Below are 25,687 nucleotides of genomic sequence, written 5' to 3' on the forward strand. Positions count from 1 at the left end.
GAGGTGGATGATGCTTCAGTATTCCGCCGCTCCGCCTCCCAGACTGGTCACGTGTCCTCCTCCCACAGTCTTTCACTCTCCTTTGCCGTTTGCTCTTTTACTTGCCGTATTCTTCCTGAATCCCCACCGGGCTCTTCCTACATGTGCACTAACTTCTCTGGCAATCTGCCGTCTTTGCATCATCACGAAGAAAAGCAAACTGAATAATTTCTACTTTACATTTAAAGCAAGGTAATGCAGTGTCTGTGCATTACCAGCATTTTTTTTTATAGGATAGTTTTGAAGTGTAGATTTGGATGTACTACTTTTTAACCGCCGCTGTTAAAACTATTTTTGTGTGGGAACTGAAGTGATATCACAGACACTTCCTATCGAACGGAGAACAGGAAAGTCCCTCTCCATGTTGAACATGGTTGATAATTTGCGTGCTCAGCCCTGTGAGCTGCCCGGGTAGTAAAAAGATAAACACTGCTTCTGATTTAAAAAGAGTAATGGAGCTAACACCCTTTCAAGTTTCAGTTTATACAGTTGGAATTGAAATTAGGCGCACATTGAGCACAGCTTTACAGGGTTCAAGGTTCAATCTGTAAGATTTGCACAGGCTTGTGGGCTCATGTAAAGTTTGTTTTATAGTCTGTTTAGTGGCAGTCATATTTTTATTAACTCACTTTATTATCCCCGTGGGGAAAATAGGTCTCCTTCCTGATACACACATGGTATCAAGCATCAGCATTGGCCACTAGCTTTAGCACATAGCACACAATAGGAGCAGTGAGATGCCACTGACATGCCCAAACTTTTTAGTGGATGTCAGCCTTCTCCACTTTATAGCCAATAGGAGATGATGTTGCACACTGTTGTTGCTGCAGAGGAGCAGAAAAGAGGCATTCAGGAACTGCAAAGTAGGCTAAGCATAAATATTTTCACAGGAAAAATTAACTTAAGTACTCTGCAAAGAAATCAGTTTACAGCCTGTTATCATGGATGTGGAAATTGAAATTGATATAGAAATCAACAAATGACTGGTGCCAAGCAGAAAATTTCATCCAAGCAAACGAGCACACACAAATCTTACATGTCGTACCTCGATGGCGAAAATATAAAATCTTATTCAAACACCATTCAAGGAGTTGTTTCTGTATTAATAAACATAAGTGGCACATATTTTGAGTTACAGTCTTGTGCAGAAAGCAAACTTGATGGTTTCATACGTTTCCAGCGTCTTCATTTTACAGACTAAAAGGTTTCTCTTGTCATATTTGATAATGTCAGGTATGCCATACGTTGTTTGATCAGCTTGACATGTGAAGTCACGGGTGTAAAAGCCAGGGTCAGTTGACAGTGCAGTGCTACAATAGACAAGGATTTTGAAGACAGGCTGTGGTGCAGCTAAGATTAAGGAAAGGAATTAAGTTGGGTGTTTGTTCTGTCCTCCTCACGTTTGTCTATAATGCTCCTGTCATTATGACAGTGGGGTTAATCAGATTACATTTTAGGTTTGTAAAGCTGGAGCTGGCGATATAATGAACAGTATGTCCTGGTGGGTTGATGTGATCAGCCATGTCATCATAAAAGCCTGCTGTTCACCAGCTGGAACTGGTTTTTATCCCCTCACATCCCACTAGTCTGACCTAATACTTAATTAAAGTTCTATTAGGCTTGAAAAGAAGTAAAACATTGAAGGTATTCAAGTTAATTGCAGGCCAGAGTAATCATGGTGATGTGTATGCAAAGCTGTCATTCACAAGCTTCATCCTCCCCTAGGGGCACATTTCTTAAAACACTCATTAGCTCTTTGGTGTGTCTCTGATTTCATTCACTCTATGAAAGCTGTATGTATAACACATTTCAAAAGAGCTTTTCTATAAATGTGAGTTTCTCTCCATCAACAGTAATTATCTTAGAGTTTATTTTCACTTGCACACTAGTATATCACTATTATTCTGAATGAAACATTTTCTAAATGAAGGTTCTCTTTGTTCCTTGCAGATGCTTGTATGTTTACATAAAGTAGTGTGTTGTGTTCGTAGCCAGGTGACTTTATTTCTAAGATAACAGTATCTGTTGTTGCACTCAGTACTGGTAGAGGAGCAGAAAAGAGGCACTAAAGAACTTGAGAGCGAGTTTTTGGATTATCACAAATATCTGACCATCTACATTAGCCCCTTTTGTACAGCACTTCTGTTCCAGGAATATTTCACCTTTATTACGGAATGATGTCTGTGTAAACGGAATAGTGGGATCATCTGGTCCCACCTCTGTCGTGGTTGCGTAACACCTCTGGAGGTAGTAACAGAGCTGTGATAAAGGTGGAATCATGATTTTGTGGCTTATAGAAATCAGCAGTTTGTGGCTGTTGCCACAGATGTAGGAAACCAACCAGACTTTGCAAATGTTAGCACATGATGACATCACAAACTTATATATTGTTAGCCTCATAGCATAATCGCCTAAGTTGCTTCTTTTTTCAGGTCATAGCCAATGAATGCAAAATGAAGCAGCAGTGTTAGGACGGTAGAGTTACACAGATTTCACAATTTGGCAAAAAATATGACTTAATGCAATCAAGCTATGAGGCTAACAACATGGTATATTTAGGTTTTAAGTACGTGTTTTGGATGTTCAGAAAACATGTCTCATTCAGGACTCGTACAGTTACTCTATTTTCACACCCGGTCTCTCTTCTGTTTAGTCAGCTCTGTGCGTTGTAAACAAATCAACTAGCCAACAGGGCCGGGTGGGAAATGTATGATCAAACTAAAAGCCCATATTTTGTGTCGCAAAGACAAATGCACCTACATTTCAACAATATGACGGACTGGATATGATCAACACATCAGCAAAAGCCATTTCAGTAAAGCGGATAAAGACATAAAAGTGGGAATCATAATTCCTCCTGCTGTTCTGGAAAACTTTGAACAAGTCCTAGTTTTAACCCAAGTATACATGGCTTCAAATAAAAAGGAATGTTGGGAAATAGGGTTTATAAATACAGTTCTGAGTTTACATCTCTAATGCAGTTTAATATTTCTTTAACATTGTCAGAAGTTGACTGATGTCTTTTTTTTTTTTTTTTTTTAAATGACCCTTTATTTGTGTGTACTTGATATGTTATATTTAACAGTCTTCCTTTGCTCTCTTTTCTCTTTCAGGAACCTATTAAGTCCAGGGCGCCACAGCTCCATTTGGAGTATAGATTTTACAAACAGCTGGGAAATGCAGGTAAGAGAAATGCAGACTGCGTTTATCTATTTATCTATCCTTTATGGACGTAGCACCATATGATGCACAGAATCAGCTTCAAGGAGACAGGTTGTGGTGTGGTTGTGGTTTCCATCTGGTTGTATAGGTGAAATATGTGAATTAGAATTGTGTTTATTGTCATTGTGTGTGCAATGAAATTAGGAGTGCTACTCCAGTCTAGAGCTGCACAATATATCGTTTGAGCATCATCATCGCAATGTACGTGTGCGCAATAGTCACGTCGCAAGGTCCTGCAATGTAGGAGGAAGCAAATGAACTCGACGTGTTCTCATCTAATTTCAACCTGGGTACCTGACGCACACTGTGTGCAGCCATCCACCAATCACAGTCATTCTTAATCAGTTTGCCAAAGCAGACCACGCCCCTGCACATGGAGTGAGTCGCTGGTAACAACATTGAAAAATGAACAACGAACAAGAGAAAATCACCGAAAACGAACACTTGGTGGCAAAAAGGAAAGCAATGTCAGTTATCTGGAATTATTGTGGCTACAAGGATGATAATGAAACATGTTCTGTGTCTACAGTGTCTTGCACCAGTCGCCACAACGAGAGGAAACAACTAATTTGTTTGACTATTTACACCTGCACCACACAGCTATTATATCCTCCTGAGTAGTTTTTCATATCGCAATATATATTGCAGGGTTAAAAAAAACTGCAATGTCAGTTGTTTCCAATATTGTGCAGCCCTACTCCAGTCAGTGCAACAATATGAATAAAAAAAACAGTACTTAAGAAAATAAGAATAGAGTGAATGTAAAATTACAAAAACTAAAATAAGAAATTAGAGTATAACATTTTTACAAGAAGTAAAGTAAGAATAGGACTAAAATAGAATAAAATAAAAATAGACATAAAATATGAATAGACACAATATTAACAGTATGCATATTTATGAGTAAGTCTATAAAAATAGTGCATTTATGTTTGAATAAAAATTGCATTGTCATTGCAAGAACAGAGGAGGATTATTGCACAAACTTATTGCACGTAATTCACATTATGCAGGGTTATCGCACATTATTGGAAGTGATTGCACGAGGATGCATCGAGGGAAGTGATTGTACAGGAAGAAGACTGGAGTTATTACTTTTTGCAGTTAAGTGTGGTGACAGCTCTTGGGAAGACTGACTCGCAGCAGTTTTTATATCTGGGATTGAAAACTGGCTTCATCCTTTATCATTCCGCATCCGCAGGACAGTCGGGTCCCTCCTGTCCTCCTGCTCTGCCCGTAAATGTGTCGTGATGCATAGCCGTGGCACCAGGGCAGCAGCTCTTTGATGGTGCGTGGTCGGTCAGCTCATCACAGACGGGGAAGGTTGGTGGGAGTCAGATGGTTGGGAGGGACCGGGGCTGGATGTGTCAGATAGAACTGGCCCGCTGCCTGTCAGTTCGACTCACCTGTCACCTGTACCAGACAGGCCTTAATCGACAAATACATTTACAGCGATCATGCGTTGTTGTTAGGAATGCAACAATATGAAAATTTCATGTCATGGTTACTGTGACCAAAATTATCACAGTTATCATTATTATCATGGTATTGTTGAAATTGTGCTCAAAATGTTTAAAAAGTACTAATACACACACTGAAAGAATTTAACCAAGTTATATTTTGAAAAAAATGAAGCAAACAAAAAAAAAACAAATAAAATAATTGGCACAATGTACTTTCTCTTGGCAGAAACATTCAAATATTAACCCTCAGTGGTCTGAACCTATTGTGGCCGTTTTTCTGTCCTTTTGATTTTGCCTTTATATACTATATAAACAAATGTTTCCTATACCCATGTTTGGTATCTTTTTTTTCCCAGCACAACTTCATCTATATCATCTGTCTATTATTTTTTCACTTTAACCTACTATAAAAACATAAAAGGACAGAAAACACAAAAAAAAAATATAAAATGTGATTTGAAAAATGTATATAATTTATTGCATAAATAACACACAGATGCTTAATGAACCTTTTCAAAGACTTCAAAAGTGAATACTGGTTCCAAATATTAGGTATAGAAAATCAAAATTGTAATAAATTAAAACTATACTCAAATATTTGACATAAAAGCAGATCTTTACATAGGGTTTTTTCTCCTGAAAGTGCAGTAATCAAACACGGTTACCGTGATAATTAGAATTTAAACGGTAATACTAACCGTCTGCAATTGTACCGTGGTTTATCATTATACCGGTAATCGTTACATCCCTAGTTGTTGTTGTTTTTGTTTTTTATTGTGACTCAGTTGCCCTATCCTCCAGCAGAGATCCTCTCTACTCTCTCAACCCTGTTCGTGTGTGTGTGTGTGTGTGTGTGTGTGTGTGTGTGTTGTGGTCTATTTTAGTGACACGTGCCAGCCTCTTGGCTCCTTGTGCCAGAGCAAAAGCCCTCCACTGTTGATAAGGAGGTGGGGCATTAGGGCAGTCCTTGAGTATTTATAGATGGCCCTTTACAAGCAGTCAGGCCATTATGGTGTGTCTACTTGGACTGCTTCCATAGTATCCCAGTATCCGTGTCTGCCTCACTGATTGTGTGCTGCTTTGATTGAATACACAGAAATATCCAACAGGAGGGTCATCTCTGTGGCATCGTCAGTCATAACATAAACTCAGCAGTCAGTGCAATTATCATCATTTATTTGATTTTCACTGATTATGGCACAGGATTTCTCTACTTCCTACTCAACTCCCTCCTCCGTTTTGTTGTTTCCTCTGGTATATCAAACTCTGGCTATCGTTTCTTCGACTGAAACCACTACTTACCTCCCGCTTTATCTTTATTCGCTGAACATTGTGAAATCTATTAAAAAATAAAAACCCTTCGTCCTTGTATGCATCTATAGACAGCAAGAATGCATAGGTAGGATTATAATGAGAGCTAAGATGATGCCGTTGTGTTATATTATAATATTTGAAGCATGAAACCTCTCTCCTGGTTTTACAGTATAATGTGACCAGTACCACAGGTAGATCTGCACATCTTATCAGGATCACAAAGTATAGCATCTGTAGTATTTATTTACAGAATGGAAATGGAAAAGACAAAGAACAACAGATTAAGGGTGTACATTAGAGCCATATAGCATAAAGTGTCTGTTTAGCTTTTTTTTTTTTTTTCCCCGGTACAGAGCTCTAGGATGAAGTGTTTGTGCTGTGAAAGGAGGGGGAAAAAGTGCAGCACGTGGGTTTTGTTTCTATGACAACATATCAGGACCCTGACCGCTGTTCTATGATCGACTAGCTTACACAAGTAGGGTGATAAAAGCACAGCACTCACTTTCAGCACTAGTAACACAGTGAAAAAAACACTATATAGGCACAGGCCCTTTTATGTCTATGACTGTGAATGAACAGGAAACCTAAAGGCTTTCGACCATCACAAATGGCCCCATGGCTGATCGATCTGTACCTTCTATGTGTCATTTTATTGTGCTTTTACTTTGTTTTATTTCCTGGATAAATTTTGTTTTAGCTCGGATGACAGCTGGGTTGTCCTGGGTTTTTTTTTTTTTTTGAAGACATAAAACATAAAATCACAACGTTGTCAGGTTAATGTACATTGAGTGGAAAATTAAATGTCACAGAACACTACCTTTTTTTTTTATACTTAATTTTTATTTGCTCCATGACCCTAGTGAGGATAAAGCAGGTTCAGAAGAGGAATGAATGAGTGAATAATTTTTATTTAATTTTGCTCATATAAATATACAAGACATTTTACATGCATAAACATCTAACATAAACATCTATCTAATCAAACATCCCCATATGGCATAAATGAAAAAAAAAATGGATATCTGCAATAGATATTGATTACAATTAGTCACAAATGAAAAATGAATGACACTATAAAGAGACAAAAAAAAACCCCAAAAACAACATACATGTATATGACCACTTCTGAATGCTTATTGCATTAAAAGGTTAATCATGGGACTCCATTCCTTCATGCGTAACTCTTCCTGAATTCTAAGTGCACAAGTTATTTGCTCCATCTGATAGATTTCCCTGACTTTCTCAATCCAAATAAAACACTACTTTTGTCTTTATATTATGAGGGTTTGTCAGGACTCTGACTCTCCACTACACAGTTGCATGACAGAGAAGTTCACTTGACAGTCCGACATCAGAGGAATCGAGGTAATAGATTAAAAATCTATTTCTGTTGTCATCTTGGCTAAATGGGACCATGTGACCCTGTTAGCCCTGCACAACCCGAGAGCCTCAGATATGTCAGCGTGGACTGCTCAGCGCTTAACCCTCAGGAGGAGCTTATCTACACACTGTTAATTCTCTCTTGTCCTGAACACGCCCTCGCTGTATCCTGCCTCCAACTTCACTAATTTTGTAAATATCCAGTCACTTATCGTCCTGTCTTTCTCTGCGTCTGCTCTGTCACATGTTTTTGGTGATACAGGTTGTATAGTTTAGTATAAAATGAAGTGGATCTGTCAGAACCTTCCTCTTCTTTTACTACGTAGTATATTCCTGTACCAACTCATAATTAAAATTATTTAGTGAATTTGTGGGCCAAATAATGATTTACTCTATTGGATATACTCAGCTTTTGCAGTCACAAGTAAAGTCAAAGTGTGATGTGTTATTACCACCATTAAATCAGCATGAATCATCAAGTGAATCACCATGTCTGATAACAATCTTATGTCTGCCACATTGATCATCTGACAGTTTTGGATTTAGTTGTGATGAGATTATTCTAGGTAAAACTTCTTGTGTAAATAAAATAGAATAGAACTTTATTGTCACTGTTACAGAAAGAATGTAGGCGAAATCACTTTAGCAGCTCTATTTCCTTTTTGGGAGCAAACACTTAGGGTGTAATTTACTAAAGGTTTGCGCGCGTAAAAATGTGCGCAAACTTGACTGCACATGCAAAAACACATTGAAGCTTATCTACTAACAGGACGCACCAAGGATTGCGTTTCTCAAATGAGCTAAATAGCTCACGCGACCCATTTAGCAAGTTTGCCTTGATGAATATGCAATATGGGTGTTTCTGGCAGAACGTGCAAAGTTATTGGAAGGGGTAAATGCAAATATTTATTTAGCACTTGAAATGTGATTTATCAAACCTGAAACGGATTGCGTTGGCTGATTTTGCATCTATATTTAGCATGTCTGAAAGGCTGGTTTTAGCTGGCTTAGCTTCACGCAAAACTGGCTGCAATTGTTGTGGCGAGGAGGCGGCATAGGCCCAACCAAATGCAAATAGAGAACCGATCTGTTCTGCTCGCGTCAACATTTTTGGAATGACGGAACAAAAAGTAAATTGTATAAGTCATATCGCCTACCCAGCAATGCCATTTTAGGACTTCCAGATGAACTAGGGCAGGGGTATTCAAATCCGGTCCTCGAGGGCTGGTATCCTGCATGTTTTAGACATTTCCCTCTTCCAGCACAGCTGGCAGCCATTCCATCATTATCAGGCTTCTGCAGAGCTGGATGATGAGCTGATCATTAATTGAACCAGGTGTACTGGAAGAGGGGAATATCTGAAACATGCAGGATACCGGCCCTCGAGGACCAGATTTACATACCCCTGACCTAGGGGATGATTTGGGGCCAGTCACAAGGCGGAGTCATGCAATACCTTCTATGACAAAACTACTTGCGACATTACATTTCCTTGCATCTGGAACATTCCAGCGCACAGTGGCCATTAGTGCCGGTGCGTCCCAGAGCAGTTTTTCCAGCGTACTGTCTCCATGACGACAACCAGTAGCGCACATAAAATCCTTATTTAAATAGGCCGGTTTCCAAGACTTTGTACCTGTTTTCATTTGCGCAGGCCATCTTAGTTGATCACCCGCGACACACAAATCAATAGCATGCACATTTGTTAGCGAGAGCAAGCAAATTTGCACCCGTTATTTGCGATGTTTGTAAATCAGGCCCTTAAAGTGCAAAAAAGATTGTATAAAAATATCAGTACAAAAATATACAAAACTACAAAGAAATACAAAAATGTACACAAAGCCAACTACATAATATGGATGAAAGAAATATGTACAGCATATAATGGATATATACAGGTATTATAGGATGTATATACAAGGTGAAATTGTGCTCCTGGTAGGGAGTTGTGATATAATAATTTGATGTATGTGTGAATTCAGCATCATAAAGTCAGTACATCCAGTACACAGTAAGGAGAAGTAGGCCAATTGTGGAAATTGCATATATAAATCTTTGTACCAACCCACAGAGAGTCATGATCAGACTAACTCAAGTCCATCTGATGGATAACTTACTTAGCCTGCTCTAACGCTCAGCAACATTATGGTTCCTTATTTTGCATGCACGTGTTCACAGAAAAAATAAAGCCAATGCCCCAGTTTCCTCAAAATCAGCCCTAATCATCACTGTATCCTGAGATACAAAGGTTAAAGCTGAGAATGTCTGATACAACTTTCTCTCTCTCTCATTCTTTTTTTTTTTTCTTAAATGCTGTTTATCTTCCTCACAAACCTTCAGCCCTGTGGTGTCTTGTAGGATTGTTTCACTTATGAGCTATGTTGCATTCGTAGCTCCAGGCTCAGTCTTTGCAAGCCTGAGCGCTGATCACATTTCAGCCTTGTGAGAATATCTCCAGAGCACCGGGCCTAATGGAAGTCACTTCTTCTCCTTTTTCCAGCGCACACCATTCTTTAATCTAAATCTTTAATACCCATTCCCTCTCCTCTCTATTCCCTCGATTCCTCTGCTCTCTGCTCTCCTGAAGCCCTCTCCACTCTGGCCCTTTTGCTTTGACATTTTATTGCAGGGCAACATTGTCTTCAGCTGCCATGATGCAGCCTCCCCTCTTACTGTGTCGCCCGAGAAGGACCGCCTGCAGATACAATAGGTTTTATTGTCTCAAATTGTCAAGACAGCGGGGGTCAGAGCAGCGCTGATGTTGCCTTAAAGTCAGATCGAGAATATTTCCCATCATGTCGAACGCTGCTATGAAATGTATTTTTTTAAACATACCTTCAAATGGAGTCTGTAGATAAGTATGGAAGCGTGGTAAGCAGTGAGTTTATTGAGTTGTAGTGAGACAAATTGGACTCCTGGAATAATATGCTTGGCCTATAGCAATTGTAGAGCAGGAGTGTCAAACATATGGCCCCTGGGCCAAAACTGGCCCACAAAGGGGTCCAGTCCAGCCTTGGAATGAATTTGTGAGATGCAAAATTACACTGAAGATATTAGCAATCAAGGGTGTCATAATTGTTTTAGTTTACGTATTACATACAGACCAGTTCTATCTCAAGAGGGTCATACCAGTAGAATAATAGTATAATAACCTAAATAATGACAACTCAAATTTTTTCTGTTTTTTCTCTGTGAAAAAAGTAAAATTACATAATGAAAATGTTTACTTTTACAACCTATTCTTTCCCAAAAAATGTGAATAACCTGAACAAATATGAACAACCTGAAATGTTTTCAGAGAAGTAAATGCAATTTTAACAATATTCTACCTTATTAAATGTTTTGTGCATTTTGTAAGTTGTAATATATATATGTGTAAATGATAAACTGAAGCAAAAATATTGTTAAAATTGCACTTATTTTTCCTAAGAAATTTCAGGCTGGTTTTTTAAAGGATAGTTTGTAGATGTAAATATTTTCATCATGTAATTATAGTTTTTTTCACTCTAAAACAAAGAGAAAAGTTTGGAGTTGTCATTATTTATAGGTTATTGTACTATTATTTTACTGGTCCGGACCACTTGAGATCCAATTGGGCTGAAGGTGGCCCCTGAAGTAACAGGAGTTTGACACCCCTGTTGCAGAGAATAAAATTGTTATTGGATCCTGCTAGATTATTCTGTTACGCCGAAGTGTTTTTGACATCGAAGAGTAATTCCATCGTTGAACTCAACCCACAAAACACAACAAATAAATCCCACTGAAATCCTGTTTAGCGCAGCTCTTTGTCGACAAGTTACAGAAACCACCCCGAAAAAAAAAAGTGCTTTCAGGCCCAACAGCTGCACGCACCAGTCTCTGCTCACACTCACCAGCAGCAGATGATAATACACCGTGTACCGCTGCGATGACTAGGCTCTGGATGCCCTCTAGATTTGGGCCAAGCTTTGATGAGTCAGCCTTCCAGTGATCTCTTGTCCCTGCCTCATCTGTCTTGGGCATCATCACCAGGCAAATCCTAAACACTAAAATGTAGACAGGTGTGTGTGTGTGTGTGTGTTTGGGTGTGTGTGTGTGTGTGTGTGTGTGTACATGGGAGTACAGGTGTGTCGGTTTGAGTATGCCCTCTGGCCTGCAGCTGACAGCCACCTACTATGAATATCTGTGGGTTTTACGCCTCTTCACCTCCTTTTTCTTATGTCTCACACAGGCAAAGTTTTGAAAGTGCAAGCTCAGTCTCTCGATGGCGTTCCCTTTTTTTGATCTCCATCTCTATCTAAAAGTCTCTCTTTATCTGTCTATGTCGCTTTCACTTTTAATCTCCAGCTCTCACACGCACATCCTAATACAGTACAAGCTCTGATGTGGTGTTTGATGTAGATGCTAAGCCTTTAGCGGTTCAAAAGGCCAATAATATCAGACACTAGACAAATGACACAGGTTTAGTATCTTTTTTTGTTTTTTTTAATCAGTGAGGTGTTCCATGTTTGCAAGATTGTTTATGACGCGCAATACCACTTCCTCACAGACCTCAGCGCTTCATTTTATTGTGACAAAACTGACTCTGTATCCGGCAGACATGGAATCAACAGCTACAAATTTGTGAGACATCATTTGCTATAGTGACATTTATTATTAATTCTTCTTCTCTCTGTTATAGTCGACACACAGCTTGGCCACACCTCGGCTTTGCCCCTATCTAAAAACACCGAAGCAGACGGTGTCAGGTTGATCCTTCCACATTCTTCAGAAGTCACACACACAATATGACGAAATAGGTGTGGTGGCTTTTAGGAGAAAAGATATAATGACTCTTGACATTTGTTGAGAGTGGCGTTGCTCACGTTCGGCCGGGGTTTTGCTAAAACGCATTCCACTTAATCCTGCTTTAGATGAAAAGAACCCGTAAACCAGCCCTGTTTCTGATAAACCTGTTCAAGGGAAGCAAACTGAAGTGTCACTGAACTCCCTGCCCCAGAACAAATGGGCAGGATGATTAACATTTAAAGCACGCTTTACATCTTTCTGCATTAAGTTTCTCCATGTTTGTGTTTTTAAGAAATAACAGGGTCATTTTTATATGAAATGGTAAAGTTTGTGAATTTATTTTCATTAATAGATTTATTTTTTTTTAACTTGTATTTTATTGTTTCCTTTTTGAGATTTTAAAACACAAACATTTAGAACATAGTGTCAGTTGTCGTCCTGTATATTTTCCACTTTTTCCATTGATCTTCGCATGTTACTGGCTGTAGTCTTATAAGTCTCTCCATGTTGTGAATTTCTCCAGTTATTTAGCGTAGGGGGGTCTTCTTTACACCATTTAATGTGATGGCTTTTTTAGACACTACCAAGAGGATTTTAATCATTAATAGATTTAATGAGAACTTTTATTTTTTTATTCTTTTATTTTTTTTTTAATATAAAACTAGACTAGAAGCACTCGGAGAGCGCAGACCTCCGCCAAGGCTGATCAGTGGCCCCCCCTGTGGGCCCCCCCACGCCAAGGAGGTTATGTTTTTGCCAGGGTTTGTTTGTTTGTTTGTTTGTCTGTCTGTCTGTATGTCTGTCCGTTAGTGTGCAACATAACTCAAAAAGTTATGGACAGATTTTGATGAAATTTCAGGGTTTGTTGGAAATGGGCCCCCCTGTGGGCCCCCCCACCCCCGATCAACACCAAAATTTAATCATTTCTTCCTTATCCCATTTCCAACAAACCCTGAAAATTTCATCAAAATCTGTCCATAACTTTTTGAGTTATGTTGCACACTAACGGACAGACAAACAAACAAACAAACCCTGGCAAAAACATAACCTCCTTGGCGGAGGTAAAAAGCACTGGGAGAGTGCAGACCTCCGCCAAGGCAGGACCCCCCCCCCCCCCCCCAACACTACCAAAATGTTATCATTTGTTTCTTGTGCCAGTATCAACATTTCCTGAAAATTTCATCCAAATCCGTCCATAACTTTTTCAGTTATCTTGCTATCAGACAGACAAACAAACAAAACCCATGGTGGAGGTAAAAAATCCCAAAACAAGAAGTGAAAAAAAATAAAAAGAAAAAACATTTGAAAAAGAGCAGGATGAAGTACAGTTTATATATTCCCATGTTCTTCTACTGATCACAAAGTCTCTTAACTTAATTTAAGAAACAAAAAATTAAGAAACAATACTCTCACCACATTTTTTCGTCATAATAGTCTGACTATCACCAGCATCATTGCATTTCTACAGAAGTTCTATATTTAAACAATAGAGAATTGCATTCGGATTTTACAATTTCCTTTTTTGTCTGTTTGTCAACTGACCTCAAGTTTAAAGAACTGTAGCTCTGTGGTTTCTGATACTGACATCATCATTGTGGCTGTTTATGGAGATATAAATGTTTCTCACAACTTAGGTCATCATCACTTCAGATGCCAAAAATGGAGCCGTTCTTCATTTACTCCAAACCCTCTAACTCACCTGTTTGTTTGTCTCCACAGAGGGAATTCCTCAGGTGTACTACTTTGGTCCCTGTGGGAAATATAATGCCATGGTGCTGGAGCTGCTCGGGCCTAGTCTAGAGGACCTGTTTGACCTCTGTGACCGCACCTTTTCCCTCAAGACCGTCCTCATGATAGCCATACAGCTGGTAAGAGTTTTACAGAATATGTCACATATGTCCCATGTGTGCCCATGGACCAAAACCGGCCCGCCAAAGGTTCAAGTCTGGCCTGTGGGATAAATTTGCAAAGCCCAAAAGTTACACTGAAGATATTAACAATCAAGGGTGTCAAACTCGTTATATCTCAGGGGGTACATACAGACCAATTGTGACCTCAAGTAAAATAATAGCATAATGACTTATACATAATGACAACTGCAAATTTTTGTCTTGTTAGTGCAAAAAAAATTAACATTAAAGTCTGAAAATATTTAAGTTTGCAAACTATCCAAACAAAAAGGATGTAAAAAAACTGGAACCAATATGAACAACCTGAAATGTCTAAAGAAAATTAAGTGCAGTTTTAACAATATTTTGTGCCTTTTTTAGATCCGGTTTGTAATGCACATGCATAAATGATAAATTGAGGCATAATATTGTTTAAATTGCACTTATTTTTGTTAAGAAATTTCAGTTTTTCCAAGTTATTCTCATCTTTTTTTTGGGATAATGTGTAAGTGTAAATATTTTCTTAATCTTATTTTTTTGCTCAAAAACAAAGAGAAATTTGGAGTTGTAATTATTTATAGGTTATCATTTTATTATTTTACTGGTCCGGCCCACTTCAGATCAAATTGTCTGATTGTGGAACCGGAACTAAAATGAGTTTGACATCCATGTCTTATAACATCTGGTCCATTATTTCAAGGCAGTAGCGCATGCAGAATTTTTTTCAAGTCTTTTAAAAACTAATCCCGGTTTTGTGCCGCTAGATAACACGGATGGAGTATGTCCACACCAAGAGTCTGATATACAGAGACGTGAAGCCAGAGAACTTCCTGGTCGGGCGGCCAGGAAGCAAGAGGCAACACACGATCCACATCATCGACTTTGGTCTGGCCAAAGAGTACATAGACCCCGAGACCAAAAAACACATCCCCTACCGGGAGCACAAGAGTCTGACTGGGACGGCACGCTACATGAGCATCAACACACATCTGGGAAAAGGTGAGGAAGGTTTAGGAACAGAGGCGGAGTTTAGTTCAAGGTTAAAGGGTCATATTTTGCTAAACCCACTTTTATTAGTCTTTGGTTCATTTATTTGTGTATTTGGACCCTAATAGTTCATAAAGTTTGAATTTGAACCCTCCAGGTGCTGCAAAGACATCTTTATATTCATTCTGGCAAAAATCGAGTGGATTTCTACAACCTGTTTTAATTCCTGCTTAATTTGTTATGTTTTATAACTAGTTAAGTCACGACATTTGCACATATAAGTTCAAGACTTCTGATGAACATTTTTCCCAGTACGCCATAATTGTTTGTCAGTAGCAGTGGTTGTAGTAAAAACTGAAAATTTGTCAAAACTTCAAGCTGATTACCTTAAATTTTCAGTTGTTGGTTGTATTAACGAACACAAGTGGCTGAACAGGACAGAGCAGCACAATCAACACCCTGAAGGGGGTGGGGTCATGTGCATTTAAAGGGCCAGTGCTCAAAACCACCTTTCTGGTGTCATTATTTAGAAATAGGGTTGAAGATGGACCTGTGGAGTTGAATGAATGAATTCAGACCCGAGCAGAGCATTTACAGTTTATGTAGACCACAGGGAAATGTTTGAAAATGCAGAATTCCATCCTTTCAGTTCCACATTGTTGATATATAGATAATATAATAGCATTTTCTCTACTGTCTAGATTTATATGTAGTTTAATTCCTGGGGCCTCATTCAAACCAGTCTCTTCAGGCAGTGATTTTACTGATAAGTGCTCCTTCATGTAAAACTGATCAGGTTTTTATGCTTCAGGGTTTTGTGAACGCTGTAGCAAATTCCTGTGAAAGTTCCTAAAATATGCTGTAGGAGAAATCTTTAAATTTGGCACAAAGATGAACGGGTTAGAATTTGGTGTTGAAAGGTCAAACAATTCTGGCCATAAATCACACAGACCACAGACAAATTTGCAAAACAGTAAAGTGATGAAGTGATGACCTTTATATCAAGAAGGAAAAATAAAAACCCTTTGTGGTCTGATGGATGGATACTTTTATCGTCTGGCGATAGGCCGACGGCAGACCAGTAAAATGAACTAACTTAAAAATGTGCTCATTTGGCTTAAATTCATCCACCTCTGTGTCCCTGTAGTCATCAGATAGAGTAATAGACTATCACCACTGAGCTAACTAAAGAACATTTATGCATGTATGTATGTACCTTCTGTTTTAGCAGTTCTAAAACTTTTTTGCTGCAAATGTACAGTGTATTGGTCTGTAAATATTCATCATCACTCTCTTCAATCACTAATAATCAGTATTGATTTTGAGAAACACATTAGTACAGAACACAGTGACAAAGATGAGTAGAAAGGGTGAGTATAAATAAATCAAATGCATATGGATCCTGAATTGGTAACACCTTTAAAAAAAACATTAAAAAGGCATACATATAATAATAATAATAATAATAATAATAATAATAATAATAATAATAATAAAAATTGCATTTATGAAGTACTTTTCATTCAGCGGAATCTCAAAGTGCGACAGAGAAGACAGTCCAATAGAAAATAAAATACTGTATCAGGAATAAAAGACTAAGCAAATAAAACAAAGCATCATGGTGGGCCATAAAAAGCCTGTCTAAACAGGAATGTTTTTACTTCCTTTTTGAAGGAGTCCAGTGACTGAGGAGCTCTGGGGTGGTCAGGGTGGGAGTTCTAGATATGGGGGGGCAGCAGAGGAGAAGGCCCGGTCTCCCATGGTCTGAAGTTTAGTTCTGGGGGGGAGGAAGAGGAGGTAGGTGCTGTTGGGCCAGAGACTACGGGTGGAAGTGTGAGGGGTGAGGAGGTCCTGGAGGTAGTCGGGGGTGTTACTATGGATGCAACTGGATGTGATCAGGGCTGTCTTATAATTAATTCTGAAGGGGATATACATATACATATAGTATATATAGGTTCATTTTCTTGTTGGTGCCCCTGATGATGGTACTGATGAAGATCTGGAGTTAGTACCTGAGGTCCTTCAATGGCAGCTCACAGTTCCTAATATTTATCTAACAATACCCCCCCACCCCCCCACCCAAAAAAAAAAAAAGAAAGGGGAGGCAAGGGGTATTGTTTTTGGTTTGGTTTGTTTCGTAGTTTACTTGTTTGTTAACACTTCAGCAGCAAAACTACTGGTTGAACTCATACCAAACTGGGTTTGTACATTGCCAGTGACCCAGAATAGATGTGATTACATTTTGGGAAAAGTAGGTCAAAGTTTAAAATTTTTAATGAATTTTTAAAATCTTTTTTTTTCCCCCCATTTACTTACAATGGCTGAAACTTGTCTATGCTGACATGAGCACACACACAGCACACATCAGCTGGATCAATGCCGAAATAAGCTACAGTACATGTGAGGGGCAGGGTTTGTTGTGCCTGGCACCACTTGTTGCTAATGCTAATGCTAGGTACTATGTGTGTATTATGATCGGTAAAATGAACAGAATAAATTAAGGTACCCTTTAAGTTAACGTATATCTTTGAAACTCTGGTGTTTGGATAGATATCCTGTCCTCTAGATGTGTATGAATCATCCGCTTTGTAATATTTGTAGCTTCTTTGCAGCAATATGTAAACTTCAACTGGGCTTATTGCTGGAAGCAGTCATTCTACTTGAATATTTAGTTTCAGACTTGCCGTGGGACGTTGCTTTTCCACCCCTGCTGTATGACTGCATCAGAGCTTTTTCTACATAATTGCAGATCTATTTAATTAATAATTTGCCATTACATAAATACAGTCCATAATGCCATGAATTTATTTCTCACATTTGATTGTGATTTTCTTCCTGTTCCGTCTATTTCAGAGCAAAGCAGAAGGGATGATCTGGAGGCGCTGGGTCACATGTTTATGTACTTCCTCCGAGGTAGCCTTCCCTGGCAAGGCCTAAAGGTACTAAAGAACAATGTTTGACATCACCCACATAGAGCGTTGGCACACACTGATATACAACAGACTGCTGTAATACTCTTAATACTAAGCTCAAAGATGTAGCCTCTGCTATACCCATCAGGACAGTATCTTTTCCAGGAGTTTATGGACAGAGAGGAAAACACTGGTAACATTTCAAGGTTTCTCTGTTGATGTATGTGTTTATGTCGTTGAACTTGGAATCTGTTTGAGAGGACAACAGCAGCGCCTAACTCAGTCACACTCAGATTCTGTTCACACCCCTTTGATGAATTTGCTGCTGTTGCATCATACAGACTGTCTTTTCTATTTACATTATACCATCAACAGTCACTTGCAACAGAAGTTTGACTCGTGAACTTGCTTTGTACCTGAACAGAATACTAAGAAACTTTATGCTGAATCTGAAAAAAAACAAACAAAAAAGAATCATTATGATGTTTACAAAGGGCAGATTCGAGCATCTTAAATCAAGTTTCCAGAGCCTTGTTGACAGCAGAAATATGGAAGGTGCACGTCGAATTGACTGGAAGACAAGACACCTCATCTGAACATTTGCTATGTGGGAGGATGCTCTTGTTAGATGAATGTGAGGGATGTATGACTGTGGAGGATGTCGGGCGACTCGGGCCAAGTCAAGTTCTCACCTACACAAAACATGACAGTGTGCATCAAAGTAGGACTGAGGTGTACGTGAACATTTCCACGTACTTCAGACGGCTTACAGCTGTGCAGGCCTATCTCTTTATGCTAATCCACCGCAGTTAAAATACATCATAAAATACATCAGAAACATCATCATCATCAGACTGGAGGAATATTGTCTGATCTGATGAATTCAGTCTGGTCTCTAATGACAAAAGACATAAAACTCATCACACATTGCATAAAGTATGAAGTACTCTCATAGCTTTTGGCAGTTTTAGAAAGTAGATCATAAACCTCCAAACCTGTACTTATAAGTGTTTTTAAGAACCCTTACATTTGGGACTTCTGGTCATGGTGGAACTCTGAACAGATGCATGTTTCTAGTGCTCCACTGCTTTACTGAAAATCCTGCCTAAAAAATCTGAAACAACGCTAGGGTAGAGACAAAATTTAAAACATAAGAAGAAGAGGAAGAACTAAAAGAAAAAAAAATTATGTCAAAAAAAGTAGGAAAAGATAAGATGACGGATGGCCTCAACAAGGAAAGCGGTTTGGATTTAGAGGGTGAGGGTTCTACTATTTATGGTATGGACATGGAAAGCCCTTCTACTATGGACATAGTTAAAGCCATTCAGTCATTTCAGGAAGATTTTCACATTAAAATGGATGGCATAATGACAGCGATAAAAAACGTTCAGTCTGAAATTAAAGATTGCACTGGACGCATCACTGAAGCTGAACAGAGAATATCTACAGCTGAAGACGAAATAACCCTTACATTTAATTGTATTAATTCTTAATCATTTTACTTACCTGTTGTTTGTAGTTATTGTGAAGTGGTCTATACTTAATTGTATTTTAACATGTCATTTTAATTATTCATCATTCCTTTATTTTTATTTGTCACAATGTGTTAGTCAAATAATCATCCATAATCAGAAAACTTTTTAATTATTAACTATTGTGATATTGCACTTTTCTTTGTTACTGTTTGTTTATGCTTGAAAATGACTCATTGTCATTTGTAAATGATTGTCTCCTTTTACTGATTGCATTTACATGCTCAACATATCCATTTTTTTGCCCTTATTCCCCCAAAAAAGACATAATTTATGATAAGCTGTGTACATAGCTAATGAACATTATCATTCTTTTAATATTCTTTGTTACACTGGGTCGTGCAGACCCTGAGTAAAACTAGTTTTCATTTGGTGGCAGATGTTTCACTGTACAAACACAGCTTCCATTTTCATTCCTCAGTACACCTTCTTGGAAAGGTCAAATTTTCAATATTTGCTCATGTCCAAAAACATGCTGATATCCTCTCTTGCTTAAAGGTAAATGTTAAAAGATAGGTGTGTTTCTTGTTCCAAACAGTAATGTGGTCTTTGGAGCATCCATCTGCACCAGAGAGGATATTTATCCCTACTCCAGTCGACTGTACTTATGTTGCAGTGTGTTCTAAAACGTACAACAGAGATGCACTGGCACAGTCCAAAACCACTGTATTCATGTCCTGTTTAAACTGTGATAATATCAGAATAGCTCACATGTCTTCGTCAGTAAATGCTTTGTTGATAAAGAGCTAAAATCCTTTCTCCAAACAGAATACCTGTCAGATTCTGCATCATTATCATGTTCAGAATAATAGTGAGATATTGTTTGAATGAATGAGGGGAGTGATTCCATTTGACTGGCACACACAGGGTTAACGCAGATAGACAAAGCATGTCATTCTATCCAGGAAATAATGCTGCAGTATCTGTCATCGTCCAAGAATCATCCTGGGAATGAAGGAAAGCATGTACATGACTTGATATTAAACCCATTCTTGTTTTGTATGTGGTCAAAATGAAAAATGTACCTTTTCATTTAATGCTGTATTAATGTACTTTTTAATGTGTGTTTTCTGTTTGGTTTTCCGCCTCCATAGGCAGACACTTTGAAGGAGAGGTATCAGAAAATCGGGGACACCAAACGAGCCACGCCGATCGAAGTGCTTTGTGAAGGCTTCCCCGGTCAGTACGGCCACACGGTTTCCTCTGTCAGGGTTTGGTTTTTTTTTTCTCAGTCAGTTATGAAATTTGACAATATACTGTGGTTTGTTACAGAAGAGATGGCCACCTACCTGCGCTACGTGAGGAGGCTGGATTTCTTCGAGAAGCCTGATTACGACTACTTAAGGAAGCTCTTCACTGATCTGTTCGACAGGAACGGCTACGTCTTTGACTATGAATATGACTGGGTCGGCAAATCACTTGTGAGTCCCTCTTCACACCCACTCTTTGTCTCCTACCCTCCCACTCTGAAATCTCATGATTGGACAAATTTAATGGCCTTTGTCACTTTATTGCTGGTCCTTTTTAATCATTAGTAATTGGCTGATAGCAGATCTTTTTATAGTGACTGTTAAAAAGCAGGATTTCTGCAGGTCCTGTTAAAATAAAATCTAGTAAAAGGCCTTAACATGCCTTAAATATAACGTGAGTGCATATCTTATGTGTTTATAGTAGCCCAGGGATAACAGTTTTAAGTGTGAGTTCAACAAGATCGGAGTCGACAGCAGTTGAGTTCCTTTAAAAATAACAAACCTGATTTATTTATTTGATTTACTGATTAACCCTTAAGGGTCCACGGTCACGGCCCCGTGACTCAATCGCATGACAATTTCAACACGTCGTAGTGTCGGAAGTCGATCACCTAGACCACTGGCGACAATTGCATTCGAAAGTGCGGACTTGAAACACTCTTCCACTTTTTATTTGATGTTGATAGAGCAAAACAACCGGAGATATGACGTTTTGAACCTGGAGTAAATAAACGTGAGTAAAAGTATGAAAATGAGGTGGGGCAGGCCTGATGTTTCTGACCATACCTTCGTTATTTTTTGTCCTTTTTCAAAACGGAAAAAACCGTCAGAATCTGCAGACTCTAATCCACAGACTGCATTAGCATTGCAGGTAAGGGTGAGAATAACCCCACCCAGACCGGATGCAGAAACTGAGAAACTGGGAGGATGGGGGCGGGGGGGGGATCTGCTTCTTTGTCAAATATTTGAGTATAGTTTTAATTTATTACAATTTTGATTTTATATACCTTGTATCTGGAACCAATATTCACTTTTAAAGTCTTTGAAAAGGTTCGTTAAGCATCTTTGTGTTTTTTAGGCAATAAATTATGTACATTTTTCAAATCGGATTTTTATATTTTTTGTGTGTTTTTTGGCCTTTTGTGTTAATATAGTAGGTTAAAGTGAAAAAATAACAGGCAGATGAGATAGATGAAGTTGTGCTGAAAAAAAAGATACCAAACATGGGTATAATAAACATTTCTTTATAGTATATAAAGGCAAAATCAAAAGTATTCAAACGGCCAAAATAGGCTCAGACCCCTAAGGGTTATTCTACGTTTGTACACAAGGTGTGGGTAGAGACGGAAAGAACATGATCACTGATGCATGCAGTGGAAATGAGTTACTTCTCCTGGGTGTCTGGAGGAGCTCGGCCATTCAGGAGATGCTCCTCCATGTGGAGAGGAGCCAGTTGAGGTGGAATATCTGGTTAGCGTGCGCCCCTGCTGAGGTTTTCGGGGGATGTCCTGTAAGGGGGAGGTCCCGAGGCAGACCCATGAAACTGGAGGGATTATGGATTGACAGGGAAGACCTTGTGTCCCCCTGGAAGAGGAGGAGGAGGAGGTTGGGACATCCCTGCTTAGGCTGCTGCCCCAATGATCCAGATAAGAAGATAATAATGGATGATGTAAAAAAATATAAAACCATGATAAAAAGCCACCGGCACGCAACGCACGTACAGAGACACATCTGATTACAAATTCTAATACATGAAGAGAATTCAAATGGAAAATAATTACTAGATATTTCAGAACGCCGGAAATGGTGTCCAGGATGGGTCCTCCACATTCCAGTTCCTGCTGGAGGAATTGCGGAGCCTATACAGCTGATCACACCCACATGTTTTGGCTTTGTCGTAAGTTAAGTGTGTTTTTGGAGGGAGGTTTTTAAAATGATCATCCCACAAAACCTGGGAGTAATACCTGAAGGTCTGGATAGAAGGGCAGATAAACACCTCTTGAATATATTACTCAGTGCTGCTTTAAAATCTATGACTATCAGATGGATAAAACCAGAACCTCCCTCATACAATACACAGATTCAAAAAGTTTGGGATATTTATCAAATGGAGCAGATCACGTTCTCAGTAAGGCTTCAGAAAACCACCTTTACTAAAAGGTGGGAACCCATGTTGCATTTATTACTGCAATAATACTTATTGGTGATGCATAACCTCATGTTATGTATTAAGGTGCTATCATCCTGCTTCTGACTGGGATCTGTACCTGTGGGCTTGTATTCTGGAGTGGACATTATTTGTTTGCTGTGACTGTTGTTGTTTTCTTTAGTTTCCATCCTGTATTGCCTGTGGAGGTGCACGTGCAGCTGGGAGGGAGGAAGGGAAACTTGTTGAACTGTATCTGAGTGTGTACATTGTATTGTACTGATAAAAAACTCTAATAAGAATTAAGTAAAAAAAAAAAAAAGTCACCGGCAGATGTCTGCCATCATCCTGTGATGTCAGGAGCATCAGGAAACATCTAGGTCTAAACTCCTCTAATAATTATCTTATAAAGGTCTGAAATTTGTTGAAACCTACAGAAAACCTGACGTACTGTACACATTTCATGCACCAAGTACTGACTTCAGTGCTGTTATTTTCCTTTCTTTTTTTTTTTGTTACTTATATTTTATTGTTTGATTTTTAACATTTTACAACACAAACATTTCGAACATAGTGTTAATTGTCTTCCTGTATATCGTCCACTTTTTTCCATCAATCTTCACATGTTGCTTGCTGTAGTCTTATGATATAAGGAAGTCTGTCCGCGTTGTGAATTTCTTCCATGTCTCTCCAATCATTTAGGGTAGGGGGGTGTTATCTTCCTTTCTATTATAATTTCTTTGAGTCTGCTTTCTTTTTTTCTTTCTTTTTTCTTTCAGCTCTTTTCATGGAAATTAGAACAATGACGATATAAAAAAGTCATATACAGTATCCGATATGTGTGCTTTCTTCCTTTTGATGCCGCGCTCGTTTCCTTGTGCTTCCCGCAGCCCACACCGATTGGTCCCATCCCCAGTGACACGCCCCTGCAGCCCAGCAGCAGAGACAAAGCACAACAGCAGACCAAAAACCAGGTGAGGTCATCTGATCATCACACAGCAAAGGCCACACCCACTCCCACCCCCACATCTACCCAGTCGCTGACCAAAACCAACCAACCAGCCAGCCCTGTCGCTCAGGTTCCTCTGCCGGGCTTTTCCTCTTGTGTCCAACTCGAGACCAAGTTCCTGGAGAAAAATGGCTGCTACTCAGCTCCACTTCTCCTCCATTCATGTTCCTGTGTTTAGTTTAACTCCTCCTTCCTCAAAAGTATATGTCGGACAAGAACATTTTAACATAATATGCCAGTAAATCAGCCGACATACATTACCACGAGGCTCTGCTGCTCCAGCTGTGAAACAAAGCATCTTTTTTTTTTATTTTTAATTTTTTTTATATAGCTTCAGTTGATTCTTCACACCTTGCCACTCTAAGCTCCAGTCATTGCATGCATGAGTTGAAAATGCAGATCGCATTGTTCATACCAGTAATGACAAGCCATATATGCTTAGTGTGTGACAAAGTGTAGACTCATATTTTATTTTATTTTATTTTTAAATTCCTGTTATTGGCATGCTATCCGAGCCTTGTTTTGTGAGTTTCAGTCGTAGGGTTAAGAATTGAACAACAGCTCAGTTATTTCAAATCATGTTACAGATCACATTGATGTACCTGAGCCTGACTCATTGTTTCCAGTAAAGTCGTACAGAATACAGAGTGCATTAGATTTTATGACTGACTTATTACTGTGGACTCTAGCCTCTTTTTACTGCCCTCCATTTAACGCGATTGGCTCGGTAGCAACTCGCCACCATGAAGCTCGTAAAGCACCGCCTACTGTACCATGCACACCACTGTAAAATCCTGTAACATCCTGGTTTGTACAGCCGGCCGTATCGAATAACACAAGTGTCTGCAGTTACAGAGGTTGTTTTTGTTGGGGGTTATAAGTAGGGCTGTGCGATAAGACCTGAAGCTCATCATTTGGAATCCATGTATCGACACAGATGTGACCGTATAGTGTGTAATGTGTATTATATGTTCAACTATGATAAGGACCGTGTCTTATTTGGTTATTTTGTGCTTTTATTTAGAGGATTTGTGCAAATTCTTAATTAAATATTTTACAAAATATACAGTAGTAATGTATAAAGTCTGTAAATGTAAACAACAAAACAGTTTTCAGCTACAAGATGAGATGAGATCTGACTTTATTTATCCCACCGTGGGGACATTTTACTGTTAATAGCAGCGATATACAAGCAAGAGCAGAGAAAACATAAGTAGAAGAGCAATAAACAGGTGAAAAATGACATGTAAAGAGAAAATAAGAAGGCTGGCTTTTTAATTTTTTTTTTCATTTACAGATGTTATCTATTAGAGCCCTTTTCGTATTTCTTATTTTATACATGCAAAAGTGAAAAAAAACACATGAACTGGGTGTTTACAGTTTCAGTATTTCTCACTTAAAAACAATCATAGCGTTACAATACCTCTGGGTTCTTTAAACATTACACATGTTTATGCAGAAAAACATAAAACAAAGAATAAATACAGGGAGATTATAAAAAAAGGACATTTTTAGAGGAGTGCTACAAATTCTAGGTGGCTAGAGGATACAAACTTGATCCATTTGTCCCAAATATGATAAAATTTATCCCTCTGGATTCTGATAGAGTCAGTTTTTCCATTTTGAATATTTACAAGATGATCTCGAACTAATGTTCTATTGTTGGTGGAGTTGGGTTTAACCACCTTCTGTCATAGATTTCTTGCTGGCTGAAATCTGGCATTTATATCAATTTATTATTATTATTATTATTATTATTATTATTATTATTATTATT

The 25,687-nt window shown here is 38.7% G+C and overlaps 1 protein-coding gene across 5 annotated transcripts in view; it reads left to right on the forward strand.

Moving 5' to 3' along the window:
* The window catches only part of csnk1g2b (casein kinase 1, gamma 2b), a 51,812-nt gene that overhangs the window by 18,655 nt on the left and 7,470 nt on the right, over nt 1-25,687 (forward strand). For 3 of the 5 annotated variants that reach the window (XM_030131902.1, XM_030131905.1, XM_030131903.1), the window contains exons 3-9: nt 3,153-3,222; nt 13,905-14,053; nt 14,839-15,073; nt 17,915-18,000; nt 20,600-20,684; nt 20,778-20,926; nt 23,792-23,875. In XM_030131902.1, the coding sequence (XP_029987762.1) occupies nt 3,153-3,222; nt 13,905-14,053; nt 14,839-15,073; nt 17,915-18,000; nt 20,600-20,684; nt 20,778-20,926; nt 23,792-23,875 (858 nt within the window). The remainder of the gene's footprint in view (nt 1-3,152; nt 3,223-13,904; nt 14,054-14,838; nt 15,074-17,914; nt 18,001-20,599; nt 20,685-20,777; nt 20,927-23,791; nt 23,876-25,687) is intronic. The other 2 variants (XM_030131904.1, XM_030131906.1) reach the window with 1 other exon arrangement.

Source organism: Sphaeramia orbicularis, chromosome 4 (assembly GCF_902148855.1).
Source record: "Sphaeramia orbicularis chromosome 4, fSphaOr1.1, whole genome shotgun sequence".
NCBI lineage: Eukaryota > Metazoa > Chordata > Actinopteri > Kurtiformes > Apogonidae > Sphaeramia > Sphaeramia orbicularis.